The following is a 21,304-nucleotide window of genomic DNA, read 5'->3' on the forward strand; positions in this document are numbered from 1 at the left end:
CCTTATCCGAGGTTTTCTCCACGTAGCAGGGGTCCTGAGGGGCAGCCAGCAAGGGGACAAAGCCCGAGAGAAGTCGATCCTCTTCCAGGATAAGAAGGGTGAGGTCATCGTCCGGGTCCTTGTACAGTGGCACCTCAGACTGATTCACCGCAGTCAATATGTTACAGAAATCAGCCAGTGTTGACCACACATCCACAGCAACCCTGTGAGAAATAAGGTCAGAAAAGAAGAGCAGCTCTAAAGAGAGACCAATAAAAGTATTCTCAGCACTCATGAGCAGAAAGGTTCTTGTAGCAAAAGTTGTCCAGGCTGGCAGCTGCCAAGAAATCATACCAAGAATGCTAGGATATGAAATTGTGCCCATGGCAGTAATCTAGGGTGTGTGTATATCCCTCCATGCAAAGCTGAAACTGTTTAGGGGGAGTTTTTAATCCTAACCAGAGAGGAGAAAGACTTTGGAGGATCAGTTGCCTAATGCAGGTCCTGTCACCTTTCCAGACAGTGTGCTAAGACACTTACTCAAACACTCTAGACACCCAGTGCCTGAGGCAGCTCCCAGAATTCCCCCTCCCATGGAGCCAAGTATATGCCACACAGATAGCAACTGGGCACCAGCCTCCCTCCACCCATAGCTACATGGGGTCCAGTCACTGAGGAAAGTCATGTGGGTGTTCCCCTTACGATGCTTTAGAAATTTTCTCCATAAGTGGGAAAACAAACACACATAGATCTAACAAACAAACAAACAACAAACAAAACAAAACAAACAAACAAAAAACCTCATTCCTGGCCTGCCAAGATCTGTCCAGGAAGATACAGCCTTTCATACATTTTAGCAGATGAACCACTATCAGTGCTGTCTTGACTATCCCACACCTTCTCCTTTCTCCTCTAGCTACATTCTGGGACTGTCCTGGTTTTAGCACTGGAAATATCACATCTCCCCAAATCCTCCAGTTCTGAGCAAACCAAAATGGTTGGTCATCCTCATTGCATATCACCAGGGCCTGGGTGAATGAGAAGAAACACTGAAAATACAAAATTTGGCTCTCCCCATTTGAAATTCCAAGTTAGAATTTTAAAAAGAGAATTTGTTCTATCCCACCATCACTTGTCAGTATGCGCAGTCATCTACTGTGGTTCAGATTCCTGCTTTGGTGGGTGTTAAGAATCCATTCAAGCTTTTTTAAAAAAAATATTGGACCACCTAGGGATACCTCAAATTTAGTCAGATGAAGTGCCTGACAAATGTATAAGACTTGGGTTTCTCCTCCAGAAAAAAACTTTAACCTGAGAATATGCAACACATAATAAGCAGGGGGAGGGAGGGGAGGGGGAGAGAGGAGGGGAGAGAGAGGAGAGAGGGAGGGAGGGAGGGATCTCGCTAGTGCGTTATAAGCATCATCCTGGAATCTCCCCTGGGGAGTTACTGTGCATTATCCCTACCTGCCAGGGAGGGGACCTCAGACCCTTTAAGCAATTTGTTTCTCCTGAAGATTAGAAATCTTTGGAAAATGGCAGAAAAGAGGGGATTCAAAGGATATACCACTGAAGGTAACGTTAGGGGAGAACGTGGGGGAAAGGTACAGGAACTCCCTGACTGGCCCCAGGTGGAAGGAGGCTACACTGGTTTATTTACTGTAATCACTGCACTAGGAAAAGGCAATGAAATGAAACATCTTGTTTTCAAGAGTGTCCTGGGAACCAGGCGGAACACAGCCCCATTAATCACACAACGGCACATAATCAACACACGTGTACTGCAGAAGTAACTTGCTTCACAGGCTTTGCCCAGGAAAGAGAATATGTTTGGGAAGAATCATCAGTGGGATAAGAATCTTCTAAAGCTTCTCTCTCCACTGACACCGACAACCAGACTCATTCACAAAGCTCCATCTTTTGGCTCAGCTGGGTTTGGCTGTCAGAAATGTTTAAATATGGAAAAAAATAAACAGTTGCAACACGTTTCTGTGCAGAGATCTGCCTGAGCCCCTTTGTGATGTAATGGGAAACGCCACATTCAGGCTACCAGCTGTAGAATAAACAGAACTTTGAGGGTTAAAAGGAACTGAACTTTCCACGACCCCATCTGCAGAGAAGAAAATAATAAGAGGAATGATGCACTGCCCCACAGCTCTGATAGTTTATCCTCCGGTCCCGGCTGCAGAGACAAGCACCGGATGTGATAGGGCTGCTCAGGGCCGCCTCCGAGGTTAGCGCTGCCCATGGGAGACACACAGGGAGGCTCTTCCAGTTCCCCACTTCCTCCCCCAGTGCCCTGCTGGCCACTTGAGCCCATTGCCTGAGTTCAATCCCACAGTGCTGGTAAGCTTTGGCCAACAGACATTGCTCGGCTGCAGAGCAGCAATTTGGAAAATAAACAGGAAAGACGACAGTGAGAAGGAAGAAGGTGAAAAGTCTCCCAGCTGAATTCTTGGCTTGGGGACCCTGGCTGGTGCTGTGCAGGTCAAGGTTGTTGCAGGACATAGTTAGGGGGTGCGGTGTGAGTGCAGGCAGCAGGAGCCCCAGCCAGAGAGAGGCGGCAGAAAATCACCCACTGCTGCCACAGTGGGAGGCCCCACATCCCTCTCTCATCCTCCCACCCCTACCATCTTGGATCCAAGATGAAGAAATATGTGGTACCATGTGGTTCTCATTACCCTGCTCTCCTGTCCCCTAAGGCTCAGATAAACCAAAACTGACTCCTCCCAGAGATTGCTGGCCACCACTAGGGACCCCTGCCCACATCTGCCTTTTGCCCATTACCACCCACCTTGTGCCAAAACCTTAAGGCTCACTGCAAAATAAGGTGGATGAGAATTCCCACCCTAATGTTCTCTTTGTAAGACAGCAGCTGGTGCCAAAAGACATAGGAAGTGCCTTGAGTTCCCAACTCAGAAACACAAATAAAAGTGGACCAAGGGTCAAGTTAGACTGATCGGAATCAAGGGAATACACAAAATGCTTCAATGAAAGGTCACTTTTGCCCTGGTCAATGCAGCCTGATCTTGTATCTGAACTGAGTAGCTATTTTCTTCTGGTATCTCAACTCTTTGCAGAGGTACAGACATAGAGAGTGTCAGGAAACTAATATTAAAAGGGAGAGGTCCTCTGAAAATCTAGGTGAGATGCCTGAACTCATAAGGTAATTCCTGGAACTCTGGCAACGTCACCTCAGCTTACCCCAATCAGACCTCTGGGCGGGGAGGTCAGTTACATGGTCAGTTTCCTGTCTGAGTGGAAAGGGAAAAGCTTAGCTTTGTCCGGCTTTAGTTCCTTATTCCAACCAGAAACACCTTCTAACCTTCACCCCACAGCAGTCCTTGGACCCTCAAGATTCAAAGTTGGCTAAGTAACTCAAAATCAAATTCTTCTGGCTATGAAGGAGCTTTATACAGCTCCCAATCTTCTGGAAAGGCTTGGACAATGACTCCCCCCAAAATTCTTTCTGCTATTCTCAAGCCACCTTTGATTCTAAATGGATTCTCTAGAGTGCTACAGTCTGTTAAGTTCTTCTTGCTCATTCTGGTTCAACTTTTATTTTGGGGAAGCTCCCAGAGTCCACAAAATTCCACAAAAATTAGGGTGCACTCTTCACCAAGCAGACACAAAGCAGCCAGAGAAAATGAAACTACTCAATAAACCAATTTATGGCTCCCAGAACTGTGGCAAGGGAGTCTCTCAGCAGCTGGGATGTGATTAGTGCACAAGGATCAGCAGTTGCAGGGTGACCCACTGGCCCAACCCCACAGAACACACCACACACAAGGAAAGCAGACCCCTGGCTGGAGTCTGAACACCAGATTCTAGCTTGGGACAGACCAGCACTGACTAGTTAGAGGTATGTGCTCAGAACCAAGGCCCACTCACTTCCCTACAGACATGCATTCACTTACTCCACCAGGAAAGGAAAAAAATAAGAGTTAATTTACTTTTTATTGCCTCAGAATTCCAAGGTTTAATGTAGCTGTCAGTTTGAGTGCAGTGCAGCTGCTGGCCGATACAATGCAGCCCAGGCCAGCCCAGGTGACTGGGGAAACACATTTCACAGAAATGAACCAACACACACTCTTGGCTGGCTGGTTGGGGGATATTGACTTGGGGAATCAGATTAACCCTTCAGGCTGGGGTTAGTTCTGCAAATAGCATTAGAAAAGTGGCTTCAGTCCAGAGAATCAAGAAGCCCTGCTCTCAGGTGGGCCAGTGGGTTTCTGTGTTTCTGAAATTTTAGAGTTCTCTCATAGGAGATATTACCCAAATACACATGCCCTGAAAGATTAAGGTGTGAGATATGTGAGGCAAGTTATACCACAATAATCTATCTCCTTGCCTGAAACTCAGGAAGAAAGGCACATCTACCAGCATTATAGAAAACAGAGATGATCTGTTCTGAAAGCTCCAACTGGGGTGGGGCTGAGGAAGATGACAATTTGGAAGGGTCCATCCAGGACTCAGTCTCTTTCTGGAGAGACTAAGAAAGGACTAAGTACTCACACACTAAGGGAACAGGCTGACTGGTGATTAATATCAAGTACAATGACCCCATGTTACAAGCCTGCAGGGGCCTGTGGAGGTGGCCATTTCCTGTGTAATACCAGCTTGTTTAAACACTAACATTCAAACTCCACAGCTGCAGAACAAACCCGGAAAGAGTTGAGTGAGAAGAAGCCCTGCATTGTGTTTCAGAGCTATAGAAGATCAAGCAATAGTACAGATGGGAAAAGAGTTGGGTCTTTTGGTTCCTGGGGTGAAGAGATTTTGAAAAATAGCCAACATGGCACAGAAACTAGGCATAAAGAAGCTGAAAAAGAAAAATTCCACAGACTACAGACTCACAGGGGAAAGACAAAAGACAATAACAACAGAAGTGCTCTTAAGATATTTAACATCTACTTTTAAAAACTTATTTCCCCATGGGAGCTCACAACTCCACTCCTGGTTCCAGCGGCTAACATAAGCACACTGTTGCCCTGGAGGACTTGTCATCTAACTGGAGACAATGGCAGGACGTGAGCAGCTAATAGCAGAAATGGACCCAACCAAATAGTCTGGCAGAGTTAAAAGAATAATGCTTAAAATGGTTTAGTAAGCCAAGATGTTATGCCAACCCTATTTGTAGTAGGATGAGGATCTAGAGATTGGAAGAAATCCATGCAGCTCTCTGAGATTTAAGTATTACCAACAGTGTGCCTTCTAGGTGCCCCCATGATACCAAGAAATCAGAGATCACCATTCTAGGAGTCCTCCAAGAGATGTTTACTGGGTAACCATTACAGAATATAAAATCCAGTTGAAGATGAGTCCTTTTATAGTCCTAGTTAATACAAACAAATCAACTAGGGCCTTTGGTAAAGTATCCAATCCTAAATCAATTCTGCCTAATAGGGCAAATCAAATTCTGAAGCTCAGTCCTCCTTTACTATTGCACGGACATAAGCTTCCCCAAGTTCTAAGCAATACAATTAGAGTTCTATGGCCACAACAGGTCATAGTAACCTCATTCCAGGATTTCTTAAGTACACAGTACCTTTACTATGTCCCCTGTCCCCTCCCCAACCTCTATCTAGCTCAGAGCCTTATTTAATTTCAGTTCTCCCAAGTCACACTCAAAAGTATAGCCTCTGTCACATCACTATGGTGTGTTAAACCCATCAACACTGTGTTTTGGGAAAGAGCAGCCCCCAGGGGATCTTGACATCTCCACGGCATGAGTGGAGCCCTAGACGGCCTCCCTGGTGTGTATTCTCACGGTTCCTGCCTCTCCAAATTTTTAGCTGTAACCAGTCCAACACGTCCTCTCAGTTTAGGACACACTGGACCCAAATAACCTCAGCCCAGGGCTGGAAAATACTCTCCCTGGGGTCAGCTGCTGTACCCTGTTGGGGTCAGACTGGAGTCTTAGGCCAACACCCCTTCCTCACAAGGAGTCCTGTGGGAGGAACGGGGAGGGGAGAGAGGCTCCTGCCGTGGGAGAGATCACGTGTGCCCCACACTTAGCACTTGGGAGGAAGAGGAACCCCTTGGTGCCAGTCTATAGTGCTGACGGCCCCAACCAGGAGCCAGGGAGACTGGGTGGTGAGCCAGGGTAGCAAAGGGGCTTCCCACAGTCACCACTACTTCCTTCAGGGAAGTGCTGATGGACTATTACTTGGTGACCTTCTAAAATGCCCTTTGGGGAAGACATTAAGCATCTTTGAAGGGGGTGCAGATTAGCCTTAGGATCAGTTCTTATTTCAGAGCTTCCCTGTGAGAACTAGGGTTTCTAGCTGGTTCTTAACTCAAGAATTTCTGTCTCATATATAGGGTAGACAAATGTAGGCTCCCTGTGGAAATTAGCTTACTGCTTACTACCTATACATCCTATCTCTCCCTATGTGACAATACCTTAGAGGGCTCCCTAAAACTCTTTTCCAGCATGCTCTGCAGACTATATAGGATAAGCCATGGAAAAGCAGCAAGCCTAGGAATTTCTAGAGTATTTTTTTTTAACAGTACTCCAATCCAACAGTGTGATAAATGCATCCGAGCTACAATTAGGAAGATATATAGCATCAGAATGCGAAGGTCTGGGCAGCCTGGTGAAACGCGGGCTCTCCAGAGCCCCAGCTATGTTTCCCATTATGTAACCCTGGTCATGGGCAGACAGCCAGACTCCAAATGAAAAAGAGACTCTGGCTTGGCACTGGTTCTATTTTCCTATCCTCATTCGGGGTCAGCGCAGTGTCATACAGCTGCAGAGAAAGCTCTGGGGATTAAACCTGGGAAAGCCTCCAAGACCAGGACCTGGGTTCAAGTACCAGCTGAAAGCAATAAACCAACTGCCACAGCTGGGCTAGGTTTGGATGTTCTCAAAGTCCCCTGACTCTTTCACTTACTGAGAACTAGAGATCAAGACAAGAGAAGATTTGGCTCTAGCAGAGACTGTGAAAGGTTGTCCCACTGCCCTCCCCTACCCAAGGTCCTGGAGTGCAAAGGATCCCTATGCTTAGGCGCAGAGAAGTCTGCTGCTCTGCTCCTCTCCATCAGCTGTCATCCACACCTTTCTTCATGCTCACTTGGTGAGGTGAGGAGGAACTGCCTCTCTCTTATCTGAGGCCTAGCATAGAGGATCACAGAACCAGTATTAGCAGATGGGTCAAGTAGAGGGCTCCTTCGTGCAATGCAGTCTGTTCTGAAAAGACAGATGCAGTCTCCACTGTCTTTTGCAGTGGATAAGGTCACTTTCCACATCCTGCTATACTGCCCTATACCAGAAAGCTTCTGAAATATGAAGCCAAACAATTACAACTCTTAAAAGACACAAAGGTGAAGTCAATTTACTTACATGCTAACTCTAGCACAAAGACTTATTTAGTGCCACTGTGAGGAAAGAAACAAGTGGTCCTGAAATCCTTGCACCTTGTAGTGCCAATGATGTTCTGTCATCATTATCCTAAGTATTCCATGCTTCTTCGTGAGAAAAGTAAATTTGACTAGAAAGAAGAGGAATATGGGAAAAGAGGAGAGAACCAATGAGACTAATAATGGAACTTTGGAATTCCCCTTGGGCAGTGGAGGATGCGTTGTGATGGTCCTCTAACTATCCATGGAAAGAAAGTAAAAAATGAAAAATAGGGCAAGAATGTCGGGAATGAGAAGAAGTAAGGGTCCAATATTTTAGAGGAACCATTTGTGAGTGGGGTTCCTGGAGGAAAAGTGAGGGAAACCATAGATTATAGTCACCTCACCAGGATCAGAGAAATTTACATGTCTTTACAGAGAACAAATGATGCAGGCAAGGACCAATGAAAGCATGCAAAGGAGAATTGTTAAGTGAAAGCTATTTCCTTCCTCCTCCTTTGAGAGCATTCATAAACTTTTCAAAATAAAGATCTGAAAAGACCCAAAGAGTGTCGATTCTGACATCTACAGAACCATGGGGTATGTCATTCCCTAAGACCTTAAAGTAGAAAAGGTTCCATTGTATGGAAGATCAGTGGGTATAAGATGCAAGCTTAAAATTCATAGAACTATCATACTTTGCCAATCTCTTATCCATGGTATTTATAGAAAGCTAGCTATAAGAGAAATTAGAAAGGAGGAAGATAAATTTCTAATGGCACTTTTCCAGCCCTTGGATCTGAAGGTTATGAATGGGACTATCAGTGCTAGTAAGAACAGGTTTGCTCTGCTAAACAGTGGCACTATACCTTAAACAATGATGCTTTGGGGTCCAGTCCAAAGAAGAGCAAATCTCCTCCTTTATACTTAAACTTGCATTCAAGAGCAGCCAACTGCTGGTCTGGTTACAGAAATAAGACTGTGAAGAAGGGACCTAATTCTCAATTACAGTGATTTCTCGTGCCCAAACTAGATTCAAAGAGAATTAGTGATGTCTGCAACCATAGAAACTTACCTACAGGATGATTAAATTCAATACATTATTGGGTCGGATTTGCTTTCCCTGTGAAGAAAAGTCTGAAAAGATAAAGCAAATAGAATTCAAGTGTCTCAACCCCCTCTAGCCCAGCTGGGGATAACTGTAGCTTGAACCACGTGCCCAGCTGCAGATTGAGACCTTGCCCAAAGATGGGCAGCAGCTCACAGAGCCGGCAACGGGCCATTTGCTACAGCATCCAAAGGGAAAACAGACTGAGCACCTCAAGCAAATGAGGCCCAGCACTTCCTGTGTGAGCTTTTCATTTCCTCAGCCAGACAAAAGCCAGAAAGAGTGAGAGAGGAAGCAGGGATAAAGGGAGAAGTGCTACAGAAGAGTTAACAGACCTGATGGTGTAGGATATGGGTGGCTTATATCTAAGGGATCTGTGATTGTGAGGTGAGGTGACCCAGGAAGGCTCAACCTCCAGGGACAGGTGGTCTGCCTTCCTACCTCTGAGAGGAAGAAGGGACTACTCAGTGGCCCCTGCACATATTCAGAAGCAGTGGCTTTGATACTTGGAGAGCTGAGCCTTTCCTGGCATTTTCTTTCCAAATTGCTGCATTACAGATTAACAGCCTTGAGCTGCACATATAAACTCTTTGGGGATTACTGCTGAGAAACAGCTGCCCCTCAGCCAGCGGGTCTGTCAGTTCTTTGTGTGGCTCCAGCTGCCCAACTCAAGGGCTCAACCCTGGCTCATGGGTCCTCAACCTGGAGTGCATTTTGGAAACCCAGGAGGGCTCAAAAGGAAGAACATAAACTGTCTGAAGTATCCCCAGTCACAATAGGGATTGGGGAGAGTGGGATTAACAGTCCAGGGGTGCCTCTTGGGGTGAAGAATAAGAAAAAACTTAGGAAGAAAAGTGGGGGAAGAATCAGACTACATAACCTATACAGAAAGACCAATAACTGCTGACCAGAAATTTCTGCTGTATCTTTCCCTCTGTGGGTCACCCATGAATACAGGAGAAATGGCTGGCCACCAACCCAGAGAAACTCCCCTCCCCACTCCCTAGTAGCAGCCAAGGTCTCCATTCTCTACTCTCCCAGAGAAGAGCCATGGAGATCAACAGGGAGGTGTTAGCTATGGACACTTGTTCTGAAACACACACAACATAGCTCTAAGGTTGTCTCAGTGCACACACTTGTCAGGGCCACAATGCAGGAAATGGAAATGGGGGAGAGAGAGGAGAAAAGCAGAGAAAGGAGAAGACAGTCCCAGGATAGAGGGGAAGGCAGTGACACTGAGAGAGAGGGGCAGAGATGGGAGGGGTAAACAAGCAGGAGAGAAAGAGAGAAGGTCAATGAGGAGAGCTAACAGAGATAAAGCTTACATGCACATACATGCAGATCCAACTGTGCAAACATGAACACAGAGAGAAGAATGGGACGTACAGATCAGGAATCAGCAAGCTTTTTCTGAAACGGGTTGGGTAGTCAGTATTTTAGGGTTTGTGGGCCATATGGTCTCTGTGGCAACTACTCAACTCTGCTGTTGTAGTGTGAAAGCAGCCACAGATCGAGTATAAACAAACAAGCATGGCTAAGTTCCCAGACAACCTTATGGACACTGAAGTCTGATTTTCACATAATTTTCATGAGTCATAAAATAGTAGTCTTTTGATTTTTTCCAACTTTTTTTTTGAAGGAGGGGGTACCGGTGATTGAAACCAGGGGTGCTTAACAACTGAGCCACATCTCCAACCCTTTTTTCATATTTTATTTAGAGACAGGGTCTTGTTTAGTTGCTTAGTGCTTTGCTAAGATGCTGAGGCTGGCTTTGAACCCATAATCCTCCTGCCTCAGCCTCCTGGGCCGCTGGGATTACAGGCGTGCACCAGTACACCTGGCTGATTTTTTTTCAACTATTTAAAAATGTACACCATCCTTAGCTTGCCGACCCGATTCAGACATATACACACCCAGCAGAGACCAATAACAAAGGCAGGTAGAGACAGGCAGGCACTCACAATGCAGATCCACATACATAGAATCTCTCTCCAATAGAGAGATCCAGATTGGCATTCAGTGATAATCAAACTGACACATTACATATCTGGTTAAGGACAAACATGGACATCAACAGAGACATTCAGAGACATACAAACACACACATTCTCATAGGAAACAGTCACACAGGCAAACACAGAAGGACCAAAGTAGACTCAAACTGACATAGACTCAGACACTGAAACAGACACCTATGGAGATACATGAACCCTGAACATAAAAACAGACCCAAGAATATACAGACATAGATGCAAACAGATATAGATCCAGGTACGTATGTAACACATGAACACATATGGATACAACATATGTGGCCACATGTGGCCAAGGCCACATGGATACATGTATATAGGCAGCCATGGAGAGGCACACTGGAAGACCCGTAGAGAGAATTCCACAGAAGCAGAAACACACAGACCTTCACACTTGGCACAGATAGACTTTAAGACACACAAACTCACATAGACAAATGGAACCAGGCAGGCAGAATCAGACACAACCAAAATACAGATACAGAGACAGCCATAACAGCTTGTATAATAATGTGAATGTAATTTATGCCAATGAATTGTTAAAATATAAAAATGATTAAGATGGCAATTTTGTTGTATATTTTATCACCATTTTTAAAAAGAAAGAAAAAAACCCATAGGAAAACATATCTACACAGAACAATCAGGGGGACATAACATACACCCAGACCAATATATCTCACCTCTGTCAGATACCACACTGACACAGAGAGATGGAACAGGGGTGAGGGCAATGTGAGGAGAAAGGAAATGAGTGAATGAAGAAATAATGAAGAGAGATGTACACACTCACCCTCTTTACAAACCAAATGCCATGAGAGGAGGCAAGGAGACTGAGTGCAGAATATAGCATAAGCAGCAGTGAGATCCTTGAAAGATACAGAGAAAAACTTAAAGGAAGAGAAAGAGACAAAATTTCTTACACTTACCAACATACACTCAGATCCCATAGGCAGCTAAGGAGATGGTAAGCAAGACACAACAATATCAAGCCTAACAAGTGAGTAAGAACAATGACAAAGAACAAAAGAGACAGCAAGGTACACAGTAAGAGAAAGCACAGGAGGAGGAAGAACAGGCCTGGAAAACAGGCCCCCATAACCTAAAACATCAGAGGACAAGGAAAGTGTTTGAGGAAGGGAGAAACCAAAGTTCAAGTGAGGAGGAACAGGGAAACACGTGGGCTGCGGGTGGGGGAAACAAGAACAGGACAAGGAAGGGAGCTGTAGGAACACAGGTGGGCTAAGGCCGGCATCGCGGAAGGAACAGGCAGGCTGACTCACTGTGAGGGCAGATCCAGGGATGTGGGTGGAGGATTCCAGGTGTCTGGGTAGCCGAGCATCCAGTCAGACCACACTTTCACACTAGGAAGCAGTTCCTTCAGGTCCGGGACAAAGGAAGACACCTTGATGTCATCTTCATCATCCTGGTCCTCAGGAGAGGACAGTTGAGCTGCAGAGGCAAAGGGTGAGAACTGGGCCTATGTCTGCTGTGGCCCTGGAGTGAGGCCTGGGGCGCTGGGACGGCAGCAAGCTCTTAGGGAAGGGAGACCAGTCCACAGGAAAGCTGGGCTCAGAAGCGAGGACAAGTGCCAGCACCTAAGAGGATTCTGAAAAGTAGGACAAAGAGAGAACCAGTGCACTGGGTTTGCCCCTGGAGACAGCTATTTTTGCTTCACCTGTGGCCCAGCTGAAGTCTCTACTCTGGCTACCAGCCCACCCTTTAGCTTTCCTTCAGCCACGAACAGCACCACAATTCTTGTCCAAACTGCACAACCTGAATTTAATCATGAAGAAACCCAAATTGTTGGGCATTCTACAAAATAAATGGCTTATACTCTTCAAAAATGTCAAAGTCATGAAGGACACGGAAAAACTGAGAAGTCATTTCAGATTAAAGGAGACTAAAGAGATAAGGCATCTAAATGCAATGTGTGATCCTGGATTATAAAAAACAACACTACAACACATTTTCTTTTTTTTTTCCCCTTTAGGTTTGTTGCTATTGTTTGTGGTACTGGGGACTGACCCCAGGGCCTCAAGCATGCTAGACAAACACTTTATCACTGAGCTATATCCCCAACCTTTTTTATTTTTTATGGAGACAGGGTCTGACTAAGTTGCTAAGGTTGGCTTTGAACTTGTGATCCTCCTGCCTCAGCATCCTGAGGTGCTGGGATTACAGGTGTGCACCACTGCATCTGGCTTTTTCTTCTTTACAAAAAACATTACTAGGACAATTGGTAAAGACCGAATATAGCCTACAGATTCAAAAATTGTTGATTTTTCTGATTTTGATAATTGTTAGGAAACTGTCCTTGTTGTTAGGAAATAGAATCAAGTATTTAGGGGTAAAGAGCTCCCATGTCTGCAACATAAAATCCAATGATTCGGGACAACAATAAGCTTAAGCTTGTGTATGTTGTGTGTAAACAGAAGACTTAAAGCCATACGATATCAGGGAGTCTGGATGAGCAGTATAAAAAAGTTCTTTGCACTATTCTTCCAACTGTTCTGTAAATATTAAATTGTTTCAAAAAGTGGCTCCCCCGAAAAGAAAAAGCAGCCCTAGAGGCTAGAGGCATTCACAAAGTTAGCTTGGCAGGGGGCGACAGAGGGACCTTGCTACTTTTATCAACTTTGATGCAGAGTGGACAGGAAAGAGTGACCTTCAGCTCTACCTTACTGGGCTACAGCAATCAGGATACCTTAAAGGATATGGCATAATACCTCAATGCAAGGGCTAAAAAGAGTCTTTGCTCTGATCCCGTGAGCCTGCTAAGATGGTCTATAGTAGTTATAGCACCCACCAGGTACTGAAGAGGGACACAGGACACAGAGATAAAGGGATAAAAACAGCATCGATTAAGAACAAAAAGGGAAACTTGTCCATCCCCAGCACCACAAATCTTCTTTTTTAAGATGTAGAAACATGCAGCAGTTCATGTACAGTGAAAATCTTAACTACTAAAGGAACAAAGAGGGAGGCAATAGGCCCACAAGGAGAAAAGTGGGTCTGAAAGGTCATCAGACTAATGACAGAGATGGGATTAGTTAAGGAGGCAAAAGGAAGAAGGGAATGTTGGGAAGAGGAAGGCTGGAGGGTAGAGGGAGAAGACACTGAGAAGGCAGCCTGATATTCTGAGGTTCTTCTGGACACAGCTGGTCAGCTGGGAAGCCCATAGGTCAAGGGCCATTCCTGCTTACCTTTGGCAGATTCCTTAAGTAAGCAGGTGCAGCGGCGCACCAGTAGAGAAAACATGGCCAGGCCCAAGGCTGCTGCTTGCTCCTGAATCACAGAGCGACACTCCTCTGAGAAGCAGTCTGAGGAGAGGCAAAGAAAACCATCACTACTCCCCTATTTTATGAAGGGTGCCCCCTTGGCCATGTTTCAGAGATTCCTTGTTCTCATTGAAGACTACGGATAATAGTATTCCCTCTAAGGGAGGGTTACAAGGCTATGTAAGATAATGTATGTCAAGTACTTCCCTGCATGTCCAGCCTGTATGAATAAGCGCTCAATAACACTGTAAGGATCACATGTTTAAGTTCTGCATGACATCACTTTCCCAGGACCTAGTATCTGAAAGTGGGCAGTATGACTAGAGCTGCGGGGTTTTTGCTTTCTGCTGGCTTCTGATAATGTAAAGCTACGATAACAAGAACTTATTAGCTCACTCTAATGTATAACTAGCAGAAACACAATCAACAGATTTAGAAATTACCTTCTTCAAAAGCCTTTGGGTCCAAGCCTACCTCTATGAACCTCCTCCTAAGGCAACACACATGACACAATCAACCTATTTTTTTAACTGAATAATGTTACACAGAACAGTGCATGAAACATACTATGCACTTAATCAGTGTTACCTTTTATTTTTATTTCTCCCTAGGGCTAGTTCCCATACCAGCATCCTCTTACCTTCAGTTTTTTAGCCTGGCTAATGACCTTTTGGCTGCAGGTCACTGAAAGAAGCCACTTTGCCAGTGAGCAGTCAGTCTTTGGTGGGAGCTTATGATACTCTCCCACATCCCTGTTGGCACCTACTGGTTGTCAGTGGCATCCCCAGTAGCCATTTCATCCTGGCTTGAGAGGAACTGGTGACAAACAGAAGTCCAACCTGCAGCCTCAAGGGAGGAGACACCCAACACCCATAGGATATGGACACAAGGGCCGAGCTCACTGGCTCTGGCTGCAACTCATCTGTTAATTCCTTCTGTAATGCAGGAGAACTCAATCTCCTAAGTGTGAAAAGGATAATTAGCCACACGTTTGATCTTGGTCCCTGCCTGCATTTTAACTTCTGTCAGCTCACTAGTCTTATCAATGGGCCTGACTGAAGTTGTTACTCCAGGAGATGCTACACAACCACAGCTATTCCCAATAGTCTTCACCACAGGAGTTAACTATGACTGGAGCACACAAAGCCCGCCCCAAACCACTCTTTCTTTCTTTTTAAAATTTATTTATTTTTTTTTAGTTGTAGATGGACACAATACCTTTATTTAATTTGTTTTTTATGTAGTGCTGAGGTTTGAACCTAGTGCCTCACACGTGCTAGGCAAGAACTCTACCACCAAGCTACAGCCCTAGCCCCTGCCCCAAACCACATTCAAAGTCCTAGAAATATGGAGCAGGCTATTGCTCAGAAGGGTCCAAACATGAGACTAGCATCAGAGGAGAAATTCTTCTATTGTGGCTTTCCCACTGTCCTTCCACATGCCTACTGGTCCCACATGTCACCCTCTAACTTTCCAACTCAACTGTAGCAGACAGTAAGGAAGTGGTAACAATCTATGGAATGAGAATAGATCATTACTCTGTCTTCTGGACCTCTTAAAGAGACCAAGCAAGTATCCAAGCATCCAGAGGAGGGAGGACGTAAGCAGGGAAGTGGAAGACATGTATGGTATCCCTAGAAAAAAGCTGCCAACTCCCCGCCCCCCCCCCCAATAAGCAGCAACACTGTCAGTTCCACCCAGCTCGGACCAGGCCCCTGCCAAGCATTACCAGCAGCCTGTCTCTAATTAGCAATAAATTTAAGAATAAAGGACTAAATCCAGGACAAAGTAAGATAGGATAGAATAGAGGCCACATCCTGATCGTTGACACACTGAATAAACACTAGTGTCCCCACATTGTCTTGGCATCTGAGGCAGAAATGACCTGTACTCAGAAGGCTAGAAGGGATGGAGTCTCCTCCTTCCAAGAGACTGGCTACAGTAAGACATTCAAAAGCCTGGATAAGAATAAAATGGGACCAGAGGGAGATTATTCTCACTAAACCCATTTCTTTTTTTTTTTCTTTTGGTTTTGGGGATTGAATTTGGAGATGCTTAACCACCTAGCCTGAGCCCCAGCCCTCAACTCTTGCCTTTTTAAGGATTTTTTTAAACTTAGAGACAGGGTCTTGCTAAATTGAGGAGGCTGGCCTCGAACTTGTGATCCTCCTAACTCAGCCTCCTGAGTTGCTGGGATTATAGGTGTGTGCCACCATCCTAGCAGCCCATTTCACTTTTATAACAAATGGCAATCACAGACTAGATCTCAGAGTTCAAGGGATCAAGAGGAAGAATTAATTTTTTTTAAATTTATTTTTCAGTTTTCAGTGGACACAACAACTTTGTTTTATTTTTATGTGGTTTGAGGATCGAACCCAGCGCCCTGCGCATGCCAGGAGAGTGCATTACCGCTTGAGCCACATCCCTAGCCCAAGGAAGAATGAACTTTTTTAAAGTAACAGTATCTGTAACCTCTGGGGAGTCGAGATTGGCTCCTGTAATAAGGTGTAGAACCAGGTAGGATAGCAAAACAGAAAATTTTTTTGGCTCAACTACCTCTAAGAGCAGCAGCAAGAAGGCAGCTTCCTGACTGCTCTGCATGTTTACGTGTCTTCAACCTCTCCACCCTCACACCTTCTCAGGGAAAGGCCTGAGAATACTGCTTATGTGTCTGGTCCAACTGGTGGGGAGGCACAAACCAGAAAGCTGCTCTGCTCTGATAAAGCAGGTGGATACATTATGAACTATCCATAATGTCTGGATCTTGCTCAGCCCTACAATGACCATGCTAAAAAACTGGAGCAATTTCTACAAGGCTTATTATTCTCCATGGCTCCCTGATATACCACAGACACATAATGAGCATCTATAATGTGCTAGGTACTGTGGAGAACAAAGCTACAAATGAATGATTGTCTCTGCAACAGGAAGACTTTTCAGTAGACTGATGAAAATCATTATTTATCCAAGTAACTATGGCAACTTGGATCCAGTGCCTCAAGTAAAAAAATGTACTAACTGCATAGTACCTCCAGAGAATGCTCTTGGCCTCAAGTAGACTTCTGTGGGCTAGAAGCCATAGATATTACTCCTTCGGCATACTCACCCTTATATAGCTGAGTGGGAAAACTGCATCTAGACTCCCAGAGCCCACCCACTTTGGGGTTAGACTTAAGAAACTGGCCCTAATATGATGAATGTCCATATATATCCCTGGAGTTGGGCTGGGCCAGGCCAACGAGTTATGTGGGGTGGGGAGGAAAAGGCATTGTTTGCCTTGGTATTTGCCTGGGTTCCTCTGGCTTTGTGTCAGGTAGCAGGATCCTGACATGAGCTGAGGAACTCATTAACACTGTGAAATAGCCTTTCCCCTTCTTTCCAAAAGAAGGCTTGCTCAAGGGTTTAGGGGAATGGTTTTGGCTAAGGAAGTCAGACGGAAATCTTTCTTACCAAAAAAGTCACCTGAGGTCTGAACTTAGGTTTTGTCCCTTCCCACATGTGGGCAAGTGACCAAAGCTCCCAGTATTCCTGGGCCGGATACCTGCGCAGGCAGAAATATTCTTCTTGCTTCTATGTAACAGGGAGACTTTCTCATTTTTCTGAGAACATACTCATGGAAAACATAAACCAACTGTCGTCAAAGTTGTATGAAATCAGGAAATGGAGCGGCCGGGAGAAGGCTGCCATGTGGCCGGATGTTATGTATTTCTAATTAGTGCTATACATCTTTCAACAGCAAGTGTCCTTCTGCTGGGAAACACAACACACTACCCTTGTTATTGTAACTGTCAGAGAAGTGCTTAAACAGATAATCTCCAGGAAAAGTGATAAACACGTCCCCTCTCCCACCAGTGTGTGTGCAATGGTGCTGCCAAAGGAAAGCTGTGCCTGACGGCTCCAGGATGGCAAAGCATCCTCCTGCAGGAAATGGGAGTGAGGCAGGAGGGGTGGAGAGGGAAAAGGGGAGGGGAGGCAAGGCAGACCCACCTGCCTGGACCTCTAAGCCCAGCCAAGGGACAATGAATCAGAACCACTGCTTCTGATCAATTCTTAGGACAGGGTACCAAGTTTTTGTGAGGGAGAAAACCCATTATCAGTGGGATGGGGTTTGGCTAGCCTCAGAAAAATCTGGCAGCAATGGAACTAGCAGAGTTCCCTTGATGCAAACAGCCAACTTCCTGGCAAGAGAATGAGAGGATAATGAAGGGAAGACACAGGATGATGACACATAAGTCTGCTACCCTAACAGCAGCAGGAGGGATTCAGAGGGCACCAGGCTCCACTGGCCACTCTAGCATGGAAAACTATCTGCTGGGCTCCTTCACAAATACCTGGAGAAAAACACAAGTAGGACTATTTACTGATTCTCTCCCCACCATCTCCTTTCAAAGAAAGGAAATGAATGGTCAGTCACCTCCAAATTAACATCACCTGAGGTGATTTGTTGGCTCTTTTCTTTCAGACATAAGGCTACTTTTCTCATGAGTCAGTCCCCAGTCAGATGCAGGGCTGGCACAGTTCCTCAGCAGCCCACCCAAATCTCCTTGTCTACAGGAAGTGGGCAGTGAGAGCATCTTTCGGCTGCTGCTGCTTGACCCACAGAGTTCCCTGTGAGCTGCTGGCTGAAGAGGAAGTGGGCGGAGGCAGTCACTATGTAGAAACCAGACAAGAATAAAATCTCACAGCAAAAGCAGAGATGTCTCATGCCCTCAGGGTATGTAATACACCTCTGGTGCTTATTTCCTGAGCACCAGAATGAATGAATTGGAAGAATCAAGCACCAATGTACCCAAACAAAGTGTTCACGCAGAACACTTGGGCTGACTGGGTATAAGGCATGATATATTCCTGAACAGAGTTCAACCAAGACAAGACAAAGATATATGGAAAGTAATGTTTCCTCCTCAAGAGCCCTCACTATTATGTCTACTACTCCCTTTGGATCTTCCAGGATTATAAAACTTTGGCTTCTTCTAGATCTCTTCTCAAAGTGGGGAGATATGAGGCAAAGAAAATTCCAAAATCTTTTTTTTTTTTGAGACAGGGTCTCACTAAGTTGCTTAGAGCATTACTAAGTTGGCTGAGGCTGGCCTCCTAACAAAGTGGGCACTCCCATTAACTCCAAAAATGCTGAATTTGGGAAGATAGAAAAGAAAATACAATCCTGTCATAAGATGATAATCCAGTGAAGAAAACAGGAAGAATACCAGTAATTATAATTCAAGACAATACATTTCACTCCATGAGGAAGATGGGAGCAAGATGCTTTCTGTTCTTAGAAGGAAAGGAAATTATTTCAACTAGGGTCTATTAGAGAAGTTTTCATGGAAGAGATCTTTTCTGAGTTGGACTACAAGAGATGAACAATGACAGAATTGGTGAGTGCAGGAGGGACTGCATGCACCAATATGGGGCATGCAGGCAGGAATGCACAAAGCACTGAACTCTGCCAGTCTTGTGACAGGGACCACAAAGTACAAGGCCTGCAATGATGAACAGGGAACAAAGACTTGACTCAACCAACAGTGAGGGGACACTTCCTCAAAGTTTCTGAATGAAGCAATGGTGATTATTTTGTGAAAATTAATTTAGTTTAAATATTTAGAATAAATTAGGATAGCTGGAAATAGGTAAGAGGGATGGAAACCAGTTAGAAAGCTAAAAGGACATGAATCTCGGTTTGAATTAAGATAAATAATTAGAGCACTTCATAAACTTCATAATGTCAAATAAATACACCCCCCCCCTCTGTTTCTGGGGATTGAACCCAGGGATGATTACCCATTGAGCCACATCCCCAGCTCTTTTTATTTTTTTATTTTGAGACAGAGTCTCACTGAGTTGTTTAGGGCATCACTAAGTTGCTGAAGCTGGCTTTGAATTTGCACTTGTGTTCCTCCTGCCTCCGCCTCCCAAACTGCTGGGATTACAGGATGCACCACAGTGTCTGGCTTATTTTTTTCATTTTGAGACAGCATTTCTTTAAGTTGCTCAAGGCCTTGCTAAGGTGCTGAGGCTGGCCTCAAACTGTGATCTTCCTGCCTCTGCATCCTGAGTCACTGGAATTATAGGCATGCACCACTATACCAGCTATAACATCTTTCTTCTAAGAGTGGTGAAAGAGGGAATGGAAAGAAGTCCAGAGATATGAAAAATGCCTCATTCTCTAATGAAGAGAAGGTGGAGACAATGTTGGTAGAGGAAGCAAGAAAGGGATGACCACTGGAATAGTCAAGGATTCCAGAGGATCCAGAGAGGTAACACCCACCAAAGGAGATATAGCAAAAACACAGGCTTGCAGAACACTTGGAGAAGAGGTGGGGGGGGGGGTATGCATCAAGGAATCCCCAGGTTTCCACCCACTTAGCTCTGAGCCAAGTCTCCTCTTTCCAGAACAAAGACACTTCAGGGGGTCAGAAATACTTGAGGAAGACCTTGCAAGAGGTGGCCTGGGAAGTCTGAACTGGCTCTCCCTGTGGAAGCCATTAGATATTCAGCACTTCATTTGTTTCCAATTCTTATATGAGTACAGCTCCAGGCTGTGGGGTGAGAGGCTCCTCTCTGACGTAATCAGGAAGCAGCTGCAAAATTAAGGAATCCCTCATGACATCATAAAAAGGGTCCATGGTTTACTGGGGAAAATATAAAAATTAATTACATATTCCCACATGACTCCCTTCCCCTAAACCTGTACACATCCCCTTCCACCCTGAAACATTCTCTCATCAACAACATCCAGAAGCCATCTAGATGAACAGGGTACAGAAGGGCAAACAAAGTCCAGGAAGAAAAAGTTAACTGATTATCTGCCCCATTTATTTGGAACTGAACAAGCAATACTTCGTCCTGGAAAATACACACACACACACAGATATTTTTCCTCCTTACAAAATTATAAGCCCCATAAGGGCAAGAGCTATATTAAGACTTTTTACATCCTTGAAAAGCCTCATGAAGAGGTTACTATGCACATATGACTCCACTGTGAACAAAAGTAATAACTAAGATACAATGAGATTTGTTAGGCACAAAACATTTACCTATATCATCTCAAAGCTTTGTATAAATTTGTACAGGAGGTGTTATTCTCCCTTTTAGACACCTGAGGAAACAACCTTAGAGAGGATAAATGGCTTGTATAAAGACACAAGCCTAGGATCTGAATCCAACTATGTCTGCTCTTGTGTCCACATTGTTGCTAAACCTGGTTGCCAAAGGCCTGCAACTCAAGCTTCAGCTGCCCCACTCTCCTTTACTATGAACACAAAAACTACAGACCATACCAACCACAGTTCTACATAAAAACCTCTAAGATAACAATGACTATGTGGAAACCAAAATTAAAAACACATTACCATTTATAATAAAAGACAATAAAATATGTAAATAAAAGTCTAATAAAACACATATAGGATCTTTATGCTGAAAATTACAAAATGCTGATGAAAGTAATCAGAGATGTTAATAACTGGAGATATACCATATTCACTAGAGTATGGTGAATATTGTAGAGATGCCTATTCTTCCCAAATAGTTCTGTAGGTTTAACACAACTGCTATCA

General features: G+C 44.7%; 1 protein-coding gene across 4 annotated transcripts in view; it reads right to left on the bottom strand.

The window, feature by feature from the left end:
* The window catches only part of Smg6 (SMG6 nonsense mediated mRNA decay factor), a 228,841-nt gene that overhangs the window by 107,572 nt on the left and 99,965 nt on the right, over nucleotides 1-21,304 (bottom strand). For 3 of the 4 annotated variants that reach the window (XM_046446944.2, XM_046446945.2, XM_046446946.2), the window contains exons 11-13: nucleotides 13,668-13,784; nucleotides 11,745-11,913; nucleotides 2-203 (exon numbers count right to left, since the gene is read on the bottom strand). In XM_046446944.2, coding sequence (XP_046302900.1) covers nucleotides 2-203; nucleotides 11,745-11,913; nucleotides 13,668-13,784 — 488 coding nt within the window. The remainder of the gene's footprint in view (nucleotide 1; nucleotides 204-11,744; nucleotides 11,914-13,667; nucleotides 13,785-21,304) is intronic. The other variant, XM_058580081.1, reaches the window with a different exon arrangement.

This window comes from Marmota monax, unplaced genomic scaffold (genome assembly GCF_021218885.2).
Source record: "Marmota monax isolate L192 unplaced genomic scaffold, Marmota_monax_Labrador192_F-V1.1 WCK01_AAM20220418_F8-fsc00138, whole genome shotgun sequence".
In the NCBI taxonomy this organism is placed as follows: Eukaryota; Metazoa; Chordata; class Mammalia; order Rodentia; family Sciuridae; genus Marmota; species Marmota monax.